This window comes from Parasteatoda tepidariorum, chromosome 8 (assembly GCF_982258835.1).
Source record: "Parasteatoda tepidariorum strain Cologne lab strain chromosome 8, Ptep-v5.0, whole genome shotgun sequence".
NCBI lineage: Eukaryota > Metazoa > Arthropoda > Arachnida > Araneae > Theridiidae > Parasteatoda > Parasteatoda tepidariorum.
The window spans coordinates 73,527,544-73,542,211 of NC_141762.1; the positions used below are offsets into that span (position 1 = coordinate 73,527,544).

At 28.4% G+C, this 14,668-nt stretch overlaps 1 protein-coding gene across 3 annotated transcripts in view; it reads left to right on the forward strand.

The window, feature by feature from the left end:
- The window catches only part of LOC107444296 (neural cell adhesion molecule 2), an 802,953-nt gene that overhangs the window by 627,060 nt on the left and 161,225 nt on the right, over nt 1-14,668 (forward strand). For all 3 annotated transcript variants that reach the window (XM_071181215.2, XM_071181216.2, XM_071181214.2), the window contains one exon: nt 10,435-10,545. In XM_071181215.2, the coding sequence (XP_071037316.2) occupies nt 10,435-10,545 (111 nt within the window). The remainder of the gene's footprint in view (nt 1-10,434; nt 10,546-14,668) is intronic.

The window sequence follows — 14,668 nt, forward strand, 5'->3', positions numbered from 1 at the left end:
TGTAAAATAAAAAACATGCATGAAACTCCAAAAATGAACAATTACTAATAGGGTTAAAAATGACCCCTTCGGTCATTTTAGGTATTTCCATAACTATTTTTTTTTACCAATAAACAGAAAGACATAAAAATTTGATATAGTATGCTTAGAAACAATTTAGGAAAATTAAAAAATATGATCTTTGAAACTCACGTGTATCTTCTAATTGACATGAGAAATTCTAATTGAATTGACAAATCAATACCTCTGGAAGTACTGATCCAGGAGTTTCCTTGTCTTCTGAATTGGTTCAAAATTACAAGGCTACAGAGTTGAACGTTAGTAGTCGTAAATCCATGAAATTGGGTCGGCTGTTCAACGACGGTTATAAAGTAAAATAAAAAATAGTAGTGGTAAATAAAAAAAATGGTTCGGCTGTTCAACGACAGTTGTAAAATAAAAAAAAAATACATAAAACAAGGGAGAAATATAATTTAATAATGAAAAAACATGGGAAATAAATTTGAGAACGTATTTTTATTGAACCCATTTTTATTGAACCCATTTGTATAAAACATTTTAATTTATTGTCTAATTGATGAAACAAAAAAAAAGAAATTTTGAAACATAATTTTTGACAACTGAGAAACTGAAAAATTTATTTTACAACTTATATACAAGGATTATATTTCCGGAATTTTTTTCAGATATTAGTGTGTTTTTTTTTAAAACTTAGAAACGAGACTTATTTTATAATTTTGATGTTCAGTCTACATAGATGATAAAATATCTATAAGAACGTAAAACTTTTTAAAAAATAATAAAACTTTATCTTTTTGATATATAGGAAGTACAATAAAAAAAACTTCAGTCCGAAGCAGTATTGCACATAGGTTTTGATGTTATTCGTATTTATAGTATGTTCGCAATTAGACATAAATAGAATTTAAACATTTGTTTAATAGCCAACTCAAACTTGTTTACTTTTATGTAAGTAAATTCATTAAAAGCATAATTGATGCACGTCTGTCAAAAAAAGTATTTTCAAATTCACATTAAAAATATAATAAATGCACGTGTATAACTAAAAAAAGATGCAGTATTTTTATCAATACTAAGTTTTACTTTATGAACAAAACAGTGACTCGATATTTTATGTAATGGACAATATTTAGCCATTGTTAAGTGAGCTGCATCAAAATAATCTTTGAAAGTTTCCTTTAGATATTAATGGAAATCAAATTGTGAAACTGTCGTGACTTTTGTTTAAAATTCTTTGAAATTTTAAAAGTATTTTAATGTCCCAATAAATGTATTACAAATTACTCTAAATTTGCTAGCTTGTGCTACTCTAGTTTCTTTTAACAGAAGCATTTAGATAAGCAATTCCTTCTATTTGGACTAGCAGTAGCAAAGCTAATCTTTAATTACTACTTTAAAAGGGAAGTAATGGAAACTCAAAAGTCAATAGAGTGATCAAAGACTTTTCCAAACTAAGATCGATAACTACAAATGCACACACGGATTCTGTCGAACCATCGAAAAGTCATTTCCCTTTTTTAAGATCTCAATTGGAGAAGATATATTTGAATAGCGAATACTCGTTGATGACTTTTTGATGCAATGTAATGATGATGATGACACTGCGCTTGTTGTCTGTTCCATTTTATTTCTGTGTAAGCCTCTTTATACGAAGAAAAAGAAGGCCTTTTTCCGTATGTTACAAAATTGTGGAACAATTTCAACATCATTTTATTTCTTTTTGAAGTCTAAAAAAATTTGAAGGAGCAATTTAATGTCAATATTTCAGAAGCCAGCTTGTTAGCAATCAAATGGATTGTGAAAATAATAAGTCGTAGAAGAAGACATTTTGAAAGAAACTTGTTAGAAAGTAATAAAGATGAAGTTGAACTTTTGTTTTTCTTTATTCTCGAACTGAAGTTATTTAAATTCCATGTCTTCATTTTTAAAAATGTTATTATTTATATTTCTTTTAGTATTAGAAAACTTTTCTCCAAGGAGGTACCGAGTGCAATAGGCTAATCGAGCTTTATTCGAGAAGATCGTGCTTTCGAGCGTTTTTTAAATCAATTTTATAATTTGAAACTAAGTCATAAAACAGTTTCTACATTTGAATAAGTTTTATCATTATATTTCTGAAATAATAAGAAATAAATCAACAGTATATTTTCCAAAAAAGTGACGAATTTCATTTGATAACATTGTTTTTTAAGATATTTAAAAACTCAAAATCAACTCTGATACATTAAAATGTACACATCTGTGTAACATTGAAATTCAATATAAATTACCATTATAAATTACCATATAGAATACCATTATCTATTACAATAAAAAGATAAAAATTCTTAGTTTTAAAATATTTCTAAAGAATTAGAGTCTTTTTTTTAATTCAAAATACCAGAATTTTCAATTTTTATTTAACTTTTGTAAAAGCACTTTTGGTATTAAAGATATCTTTGGGAATTTTTTATATTGTATAAACTGGTCATTTGATAACAGTGTGAAAGCTAAGTTAGCATATATCGTGTGCCTACTAGTTGGAAAGATATCTGAATCACATAAAATAGTGAAACAACTGAAATAATTTAAAAATAATGGCAATCACTGTGACCTGCAAAGTAAGAAAGTAAAAAATGTGTCCAACAACTGAAATTATCTATTTAATTTATGTCATTGCACTTCTCGATCCGGAAACTGACATCTGTTGTAATCTATGAATGGTAGTCATTGTTATTTGAAGTAATCTGTGTTTCACTAAGCTTTCAGATACTATAAAAGAAGTGCAAAATGATCACTCGTCTGTTGGTTAAAATATTACAAAGTGTGTGCTACCATTGAAAATGTCAAAAAATGCGAACAACCAGGAGTAATTAGATTTTTTAGGGGATAAAAAACTGCCCATTGGTAGATATTCATTAAGAAATTCATATAGTGCATTGCTCAACTATGAGTGAAGATGTAAAGTGTCAGTATAGATGTTTTAAAAAGGAAGATCAAATATTCATGAAAGTGGGCAGCAGTCTGTCATAAAATGGAATCATATTTATAATTTTTCGATTCCGGTGTTATTTTTCAATTGTTTTGTGTAAGATAGTCACTGAATTAAAAATAAGTGGTGTCCCGTAGTGGTAAGACACGGTTCCCAGCAGATCACAAAATTCAAGCATCACTGGCTGCGGTCAGTGTGCAGGTGGGTGACCACTGGGATCAGTCTGCGTAGGGACCATGGGTGTGCGGTATGGATCCTCGTTAAACTGTTCTACCGTAAATTGCTTGACTTAGCGCGCAGGCCGTCGGGCTACCGAAGCGGGGTTGCCCTCCCTCTGCAGAGGGTCGAAATTATGACGGCAAGTCTTTGGATCATCCTCAGGGATGCTTACCAAATCTTCGCCAATAGCTCGAGTGCAGCTCGTGCTTCGTGCAGCTCGAGTGACGTAAATAAACTACAACTACAACAAAAAAATAATCTTCTGGATGTTTTTTACTCGATGAGTACTAAACATTTTGACGATTATCTGCAAAACAGATCGAATAGGTACTGTTTCAGCAGTTATTTATAGAACTACAATAAAGATTTTGCCTAACATAACAGTGAGTAGCAACGAAACTTGGGTATCAAAAATGTATGATGTTGAAAAAACAGCACCAAATAGGAGGGATCCATATTGGTTTTCTGAAAGTCTAAGAACAATTTTCTCGTCGAGAACAGTTCTTTATCATTGAGAATGTTTATGATCACTGAAATTTGATATGCCAAGGAAATATTTCCTGTTGCAAATGTAAAACGTGGTACAACAATCGATTCCGCAGTTTACTGTGATCCGTTGAAAGAACTATACAGATCCATTCATAAAAAAAGAAAGAAAAAACGTTGTATGTTTGTGAGATAATAATTGCTGCGATAATAATTGCTGTGCGATAATAATTTCTTTCACTTCTCGAAGAATTGATGAACACAATCTATTTTCTCTCTAGACAAATGGAACGTCTTTAATCATCCCCACGCAAACCGGACTTGGTCTTCATGATTATCATATGTTTATTCTTTTAAAAAATGTCTATGAGCTCAGCATTGGGATTGAATGTACTACATGGTAACTATTTTAAAAGATGGAAGGTAGTTTTATCTTTAAAATCTTATTGAAAAAACATATTAAACCATGTCTTGTTTTATTCACAACAAAACGGAGATTATCTTAGAAATACACTCATCATAATTTATTTTTTACAATTTTTAAGTAAGTAAAAGCACTATAGTTAAAAACGAGTTCTAAAAAAATATACTTTTTCTTTCATGATTTTATCATCACTTAAACAACTGTTAATTCAATAAGTTATACATCTATTGATGTATCATTAGCAAATTAAATATACTTTAAAGAACATCCTCAATGAATCAATTCACATGTAAAGCCCGTTCACTATCATAAAAAATCAGTTTTAAAATCTCAGCACGTATTTTAGCATTTTGAGATTGCATGGTCAGTTCCATAAAGTAGCTTCAAAAAAGAAAATGGAAAAGGATGATTCTTCAACAATAGAAAAAAAAGATTTTTTTTTCCCTTTTTATCGAGATCCATTACCATTTTTTTCCCCTTTTTAGGATGCATCAAAAAGGACTCGCATCGATCTTCTCAAAATACAAGAATAATTCTCCTTCAGCTCTTGTGTTTTGTGGCTCGTGTTTTTGTATTCTCGTATACCGATTGACCGCAGCTGCTCAAATCACTAGACCCATTAGAGAAAACAGTTTCGATCATTTTTCGCATCTTTAACCGTATTGTACTAAAAGCTGTGCCTCTCTTTATTTTATCTTTCAAATACTTTCCTCTTTTTATCTTTATGCAATGAAGAAGAAGATTAATTTTTGCTTCGGCATCTAAATAGAAAGATATATTCCATGCCAAATTTTCTTTTTACGTTGAATTACTATTTTTACATTTAGTTTTTCTTTCCCTAAATTTATTTTGATTGTTTTCATCATCAAACAACTACGCGTTGAATGGAAAGAGATAGAATGTAAACTATCTCCAAGGCAAAATGCTGACTAAAATATTGTTATGTTAATTTGTTAGTGAAATATTTTAAACAAGCTTCGATTTATAAGATATTGATATATATATATGTGTATATATATACTGGCAATCTTTCTGCGAAAACATTTTTAAATCATTCTTGAAAAATTTTCTGTCCATGTAAGTTGATCTGATTTTGCTACTCGCTTTATAGTCCCCTTTTTAATGTTTTTTCTTTTTATTTCATTTTATTCTCTGTTTTTACATGTTACTTATTTTTACTTTTTGTGATCTATTTTATTTGTTGTTATTTTTATAAAGAAATTTTTTAGTGCTCCTCACACTATTGTATTAATATATTTTGCTTCGGCTTTATTGATACAATATCAGTAAGCCCACTGTTTTGCGGATATAATCGTGTGGGCTGAAGAAAAGATTATATCTTTTTTTTTCCGGTTTTTTAAATAAAATTTAATTCTTTTTTTTTCTGAAACTGTTGTTTGTTATTTTTTTACTTATTATCCCCCCCCCTCCTTTTTTTTCATTTGTCTATTATTTTTCTATGTTTTATTCTTCATTTTGAACATATATATATATATATATATATATATATATATATATATATATATATATATATATATATATATATATATATATATATATATATATATATATATATATATAAAGATAAAGATTGATTGATTAATTCTTGAATTGCAGTTTTATTTTTACTTTTCTAATAACTTTTCGATACTCTGAATGCTTTTATGAATAGACGCGTTATGAATAGAATTCAATTAAAAGAAAAGCTTTAGTCTGAAGTTATTAATTGTAAAGCCATAATAAGAAGTTGTTTTTAATGGGTTAAGTTTAAAAGAAAGAAAGATTAACTTTAATAACAATTTAACAAGATGTGTTTTGTAGCTGGAGTATTTATCTTATTGAAAAGAAGTTGATCCTACCTACTAAAAATACTTGATTCAAAAACGAAATGCAGTCCTTTTCATAATTTAAATATCTATTTCCACCTACATGAATTGAATGTTTCTTTCTAAAATTATTAGATTAATAATTATTATTTTTTTCCAAATATTTGTTCATATTTTCTAACACGTAAGTAAATTAAATATTATTCTTTTATATTTTTTGTCTCCTAAATTAGGCTTATGCTGAAGTTTATGGTTTTCAGGCATTTCGATGTTTAGATTCTATAGTTTATGATTATCTTCAATATTCAGGTTCTGTTCTGAATTGGTGCACAAATTTAGTCAGGAACACAGTCTATGAATTCAGGGAAGCATATTCTTTCAAAGGTGATTTACAAAGCACTATTTTTCTCCACGACTATCGAAAGTGGAGATAGCCTGATTGGTATGGTGCTTGGCCCATGTAGAAGAGTTCAATCCCTGTCGGTCAAAGACTCCCAGTGTAGTAAGTTGTGACTGGAGCACCTAAAATCGTTCTGGCCTAAAAGTTCAAGTTCCCATAACAAATCAATACCTCTGAGGGTACTGAATTGGGGATTGATAATATTCTCTGGTTCAGGTCAAAATTGTGATATGTGTATAAATGAATGGATGTATAAATTAAAAGTGAATGTGACATGTGTGTGTGTGGATGTTTTCTTATTCTTGTCCACAGATAGCACTTTCGAAAAAATGAAACTCCCCCTCTGTCTTAAATATGCCTGGATTCACCACGCAGACTTGCTGATATTTGGAAGTGGCATTAGAAACAATATAACACCTACTTTACAAAGAAAAGATGTATGAGATAAAGGCTGTCATAACCAATTTAAATTTTCTTCTTAATATTAGTTTTAGGATTTGATCCCGATTAAGATATCATTAGAAATTCTTTCATACATTTTAATGAAGATATCACGTGGTACAGTAGAGATAGAGACACGGTTGTAAACCTATTTATTTGTTTTAAGTCAATATAAAGATTTGATAGAGTATCCAAATTGTTAACTACATATATATTTCAAAGTATTGCAAGGACGAGACGAGAAATAATGTATAAAATATATCTCCTGGGTACATCCATTTTAACTTTTTATTTAGCATTAATCTCAGTTGTAAGCTCTGATTTAACTCTATTCTGCTGTCATCATTCGTAAGAAAATATCATATCAATTATATTATTGAAAATACACGTAAAGAATTTCTATTTATTTTGGATAGTGTTTCATAATATCTTGTCATTAAAATTTTAATTACACTATATACAGTTTGTAATTAACCTATTCTAATTATTAAGCAATATTTGAAGTAGAAATAATTTGAATAAGTCAAACATTTTTCACTGTTTTTTCCTCCATGACAGTATTGACCTTTAAAGGCATAAGTTTTATTGGGAAAAAGATTGAAAAACAGTCCACATTCATTTATGTCAAAAATGTCCTTCGGTTCATAACCTGAAGGAAATTTGTGTAATTTAGCTCTTAAATCTTCTGCTTCTTGTAAATCAATGCTATTACAATATCCTTTAATCGTTTTATAAACTAATCAAGCTCGGTTTTTATCTGATCAACCATCTATTGGAGGGCGTGAAATCAACGCTCAATTGCTCCGCATTCTCTAAGGCTTTCCCTCTAAGAATAGTTCTGTTGACAGGAGTGTTCGCGGATCTTGCTTGTTTAAACCATATCAACAGTTTTCCTTCAACATCTTCGTTTGATCCAGTTTTCACTTTTTATTTTATTTTCTGGGATGCACCGGAACAAAATGTTTCTAAATGTCTTTTATGTATCTTTCGCATTAGTCATTGAAGGGGTGGGGACAGCAGTATAGTGCATGAGTCATCTGGCTTCCTGATTTTCATTTATGGTGGACATAACGTCCTAGTGATTCCCCACATTCTTATCAGTTTTATTATTCATCTGTCAATTCCCATTCCTTTACTCACACCTGTTCCCGATTAATCACCTTCTTTTGTGTAATGGACAAGCAAGGAAAGTCAGTGGTCTTTTTTTAATTTGGCATAGTTTACGTACCTATTTTTGTGACGGAAAGGAAAAACTAAATAATACATTTTAAATATAAAGTAAAAAAGAAAAAAAAATGGTAGGGCGTGAAAACTTCTTAAATGGGAACAGAAACGTCTAATAAAAGGCAAATTAAGCATAATAGTATTTGATTTTTTTTTTTTTTTAAAAAATAACTTCTTAGGAGGGAAAACTTTTTAAGCAGGAACTTCTTAAACGGGTCACACTGAATTCGCAAAAATTTGAAGCTCTTATGCAGGTAAATATAGTAGAGTTGAATTATACAAAAAAATGAACAATCTGAAGCAAAAATTTCGAACCTTGTCTTTGTAAATTAAATTATTATATGAATTTAACTATTATATTTCTTAAAAAAAATATAAAAAAAGTTAATACAAAGTTTTAAAAAAAATGCTTGAAAATAAATATATCTAAAATGAACGACGTATTTGCGATATAGTATAATAAAAAGTGATCCAAACATTTTATTTTTAACATTTTTACTAATAAATTGAATGCCAAATCAATGCAAACAAATAATAGTACAATTATGAAACTACTGTACACGTACCATTTTAAAAAACATAAAACACCCTAAAGAACTCAAATTGAGCAATTATTAGAAAATATTTATGAATGACGAAGTTGAAAAAAAGCTGTAAAATTTGTATTTTTATTTATACCATTTTGATTTGCATTTATTTAAAAATACATGGTTGGAATGCAGCTTTACAATTTATTTTGGGAGATTAGGTTTACAATTTAGATGATATTTATTTCATACGTATTATGCAAAACGAAGGAAACATGGGAATTCTAGTAACAACCCTATTTGACACATGGAAGAGAGTTTAATCATTTAGAAAACTCCAGTGAATGACCATGTAATTTATCCCGAAAAACAGCTTAATTTTAATAACATGATACAAGAAAAATGGGGAAAGCCTCATTTTAAATTAAAATTTCTTGAAATAAATTAGATCAATCCATCTTTTGCTGTTCATTTTCTAATATTCGATGCTGTTCACTTTATTTCTTTGTACACCTGGTAGTTAAACTCACATAACTTAATAATTTGAAGTTTGTCTTCGTGAAAATAATAACTCTAAGTTGCTAAATAATCACTTCTAGTGCTGAAATAGATAAATTTGCGATAGCAATTTATCATCAATCTTCAAAATTTACGTGAACTTCTATTACATATATAAACTTAATTATTATTTAACTAACTTAACTTTTTGATGCTAAAAGCAAAAAAAAAAATTGTCTTATGACAGTTATGAATTTCGAGTTCTGAAAAATTATGTATTTACAATATATAATAACATTTTTATACATTAAGTAATGTTATATTTAAATTTTTAAAAATATTTCTTTAAAAGAAGAACTTTATTTTAACAAAACCTATATTTAAATTACCTTCAAAAATATTTTAATATTATCATTTCTATCTCCTTATAATTTTTTCATTTTAAATTCATTATCATATAATCGAGGATAAAATATCGAATGAAACTGTAGGTCTTCTAAAATAAGAATAGTCTACGTCACTAAGTATGGGACAACTAAAATTTTTTCGGAGAACAGAAAACGTTAAATTATAAATAAATCCACTAGTATGAAATGAAGGAACAAAAATAGTAACCTAAAGTTATTATTTCATGGATCTCGACTGTAAAAACTCCGAATCAAATTACGGTAAAAAGGTACCAGCACTCAGAGTGGTGGGATTTTTTACAGAAAATCCATTTCTACTGGTACACATTACGTCTCAAAAATCTGAAGTACTATTATTTTTACAGTAATAATTAGCCTAAAATCACTGAATTACTCTAAATAAATTTTATTGTAAAATTACGGCATATTTTACTGAAAAAATTAATTTTAAGGTAAAATTTATTCTATGGGTATGCATTCTATGGGTGGTGCAACAAAAGTGTCTGTACGTGATACCGAAAATTATTCAGGAATTTTTTAATGTCTAGATAATAAAAATGCATTTTTTAGTGTATTATAAGCAAATTACATTGCCAGATTTTTAATACACCCTTGCAAAAATTTTATTACCCTTGCAGTTTTACTATAGTAAATATAATTTTAATAATTAATAATAATAAATATAATTATATAATAAATTAAATAAACAAAAAAAATGAGATTAATTAATACTGCCTTTTAATATACCATTTATATGTAAACAAATATAAATGATTAGCTGCATAAGCTTCAAAGTTATCAAACATTGCATCAAATTTTAAGAAAAGTTTTATATTTTGTACAGATTTCTTAAAAATACGTTTAAAATGTATGGAGGGAAATCTAAAAACTCTGTAATGCAACTTTCAGGAATATCAAACATGTGTGCATTATTAAAACAGCACTGTAAAAAGAATATTTTTTTCTCAAAATTCAATTTTTTTTTCTTAGTTCCACCTGCTGAGCCAGTAATATACGACGACGAAAGAAGAAAAGTTAAAGGAATAATTGGTCCGTACAACGAAGGGGAGCCATTAAAGCTTCTCTGCGAATCAGATGGTGGTAAGTGTCACAATATTTTTTAATTCGATATTATTTTAATTTTTTGTGCATGCTACTTTCTCGAAACATACTTTTTCTGCTAAGAATCATGATACTTTTTATTTTATTTATCATTTTTTTAATCTTTTACTCTTATCTCCTTTTCAGTACGTTGTTTTTAGTATTTTCGGGCTGATGTTTATGACACTTTTTCATGTTATATTTTTTAAAAAAGTTCACAATTAGCTTTTTTTATATAAATAGAGGATTATTTTATTCACAAGCTATTTTATTCCCTCTCAAAATTTGTTTTATTTTTGAATTGTAATATTGATACTCTGTTAATAAATTGAAACATAACGTTGATACATTGATACATTGAATCCTAACATTCCGCGTGTTTGCTTAAGTGTTACAATATTAAGTATAAGCAAGAATCACTAGGTTTTTTTAATTCAATATTATGTAAATTTTCTGTGCATGCTTTTTTCTCGAAACAACTTTTTTTTATTGAGAATCATTATACTATTTCTAATTTATTTTTCGTCATTTTCAATTCTTTCACTATTATCTTCATTTCATTTTTAAAAATCTTTTGGGATGTTGTATATGACACTTTTTCCCATTATTATTGTTTTTTTTTAATTTTCCAATTAGCTTTTGTATAAACAGCGGATTATTTATTAACAAAATATTTTATGCTCTTTAAAAAATATTATTATTGAATTGTAAGATTGATACTTTGATCGCATTGAAACATAACATTGATGAATTGCTGATACATTTAACCGTAACATTGTGCAACTTGATGGCAACATTTAAGAGGATGTTACATTAATGCATACTTCCGTTCAATATTACTTACCATGCTATTTTGAACTAAAATGTCGTTTAGAAATTTTTGAGAAGGTGCCAAATATCCTCGGTACCAAATTTTTTTTCACTTTTCACAAATTTTGTTTCCTTATTGTACTGTACTATTGATATATTATTGATACATTGAACAATAATATTGATGCATTGCACATATACATAGCCTAACATGATGTAAATGGCACTTTTTTCATGCCACATTTAAAGAAAAACTTCAAGTAGATTTGGAAAATTAGAGATTTTTTAGAAATTAACTTATACCATCTCAAATATTCTTTAATTTTCGAACTGCAATATTGATACTTTGAAATTTATATATTGAATTTTAATATTGATACATTGCTCATGCATTGAACCCTAACATCGTGTAAGTTGGCTGCAACATTTAGAGGTTGTCAATTTAAAGCATGTTCCAGTTAAAATTTTCCTATCATGATATTTTAAAAGGAAATACCGTTACCGAAGTTTTAAGAGAGTTAGAAGTATCTGCTACCAAGCTCAAAATATCTGAAATCAGTGAACTGTAATATTGATGTATTGTTGATCCATTGAACAGTATTGATATATCGTTTATACAATAACTGTATTGATATATTTCTGATGCATAGAACTGTATTGATATATTGCTGATGTAATGAATCCTAACATATTGGAAGCCTGCTGAAACCATGAAGAACTGTTAAATTTCATGGCTATAATATTATTTAATACCACCAATATTATTCGCTAAAAAATTCTCCTAGTTTTTGAAACATTATACATTGTTGATAAATTGAACAATAATATCGATATATCACTGACAGATTGAAATGAAATATTGATATATTACTGATGCAACGAATCCTAACATATATGAAGTGTCCTGTAACTTTAAGAAACTGCTAAATTAAATCTAAGTTATAATATTATTTAATATCATTGATATTATTTAATATCATTGATATTATTTACAAAAGAAATTCTCTAATCTGTTGATACATTAAACCGTAATATTGGTATATTGTTAATGCATTGAATACTATTACATTGGAAGTTTTCCGCAACTTTAAACAACGCTAATTCAAGCCATAGTTATTATATTATTTAATACCATCAATATTATTTACCAAATAAATCCTCAGATTTAGTTATGCATTATGTTTACGCTCAAAAATTAGGTTCAAGGATAAATAATAAATTGCTACATTAAACCACTATGCAGGGTTATTCATAATTCCCTCCACCTGTAAACGCCATTTTTCTTTACTACAACTGGCTTTAGTGGTACATGTTACTGCCATCTATCGGCAACTGCCTAAATTAGAACTTGAATACTTTCGGAATAATTTCATATGTTCTTTTTTGTCACATTCGTTTTTTTACTATAACGCTTTGAAACCCCGGAGGGAATTATGAATAACCCTGTATAATGTAAAATTGCTGCAACCTATATAATGATTGAATTAAAGCATTTTATTGTTGTGCAGTTGAGTTTATGGTTGAATTTGAACGCTGCTATTTTTCACTTTGCAATGTATAAAGATAACAGCAAGCTTTCGTGATATTATGATTTATCACTTACAAAACTGTACTGGCATATTATGTAACTATTCATAGTTCAGTAAATTTCATGCAAACTAGTTTTGTTTTTTAATAAGAAGTGAGGTTGATAGGATAAAATGCTAATTACAGAAACATTTTGGAGTCATACTGATCTTGATACTTCTTTTATGATCTTCATTCAATTTTTAATCTAATGAGCTCCTTAAAACTAATGCATTTTCCCCATTACTGAAAAATCTTATCTTTAAAAAGTTGTAAAACATAAAAATTTCTTGTAAGATAAAAGACTTTTACTGTTTGCACATTTTTATCGCTGAGAAAAAGGGGAAGTATTAAGATATCTGAACATAAATGGACAAATACACTGGATACGCTTTTTTAGCTTCAAAAAAAAAAGGTCGCGTAAAAGCATGCTTTTACTGATGAGCTTCCTCTATTTAATGGTTATCAAAAAATTGTTTTAGTTTTTATTCCATAGATAATACTAAAATCGGAAGAGTGAGATGTTTGAAAATATATCTCTGTGTAATGTTCTGTTTAACGAGTCAAGTGTTTACTCGTTTTTCTATTTTTTTCGTCTTTTTTTTAAAAATTTAAATGCCTAAAAAGCTTTTTTCTTTCTTTTGTTTTGATAATTTTAAAATTATTTAAAAATCTTCCATTATTCGTATTACTTAAATAAATACATTTTTAACCATGTTCTATGTAAGATAATTATGTTTTCTTGCGTAATTGCTTTCTCCGTGTACCGACTAAATAGTTGTGCAAGCAATCTGAAGAAAGGTTTTCGTAGAAATCGCGTTTAATTTGTGTATAAATTTATTAATCTTAATAATGTGCTAGGCAAGACAAAAATTTCTCTTTGAACTCTTTTTTGTAAGCAAAATTACTGGTATTCAAGCGCAATTAAAAACTCAGCTTTTTTTGTGATAATTAAGAACTCAACCCTTGACTATTATGTTTCGTATGCAAACTTTTAATGTTTAAAACTGTTGCTCAGAACCTTAAAACCAGGCTATTAAGACAAAAGTTTTTCAAGGCAAAAGTTTTTTCGGTCCTTATAAGCACTTAATTACCCATTTTGAAAGAAGCAAGGTTAGGGCGTAGAGTCAGGGCCTCTTTGATTTGGTGATAACTACCATTCGGTTTCACTGAAACCCTGTTTCTGGTTACCATAATAATCTTTTCTGTTTTTTGCTTTTAATGACGTCACCTTCGGGTTACCGAAACTTTTTCATGTGATTGGTTCATGATTAATTTCCATACACATTAGCTTATTTCCAAATCTCCAAACATAAGAAGGATTCCTGATTGTAAGCTATTGATACAAATAAAAGCATAATACACTGCAATTTTTTATTTATTATACAACAACTAAAGAGCATACTGGCCTCTCTGAAAACACCAAAGATCATTTTACTTTAAATACAAAATACTTTTTGGTGCCAAAATATAAGTATATATAAACTTTCGCCAATGTTTTTACAAAATATACACAATGCAATATTTCAAAAACCACCTCAATTTATCATCAGATATTGTAAGTGAACGGAGAAGTGCTTGCCACGCCATGTTTTTTTTTTCCAGTATTTGCTTTCCTTTTCGAGGATCAAAAGCATGGAACAGTAGTTGTCAAACGTGATGACAAGTTAATCCTTTGGCGTTTTTCCAGCCGTGGCATTTGGATGAGTTTTCTAACGTTATTGTTTTGACAGAGCGAAAAAAACAA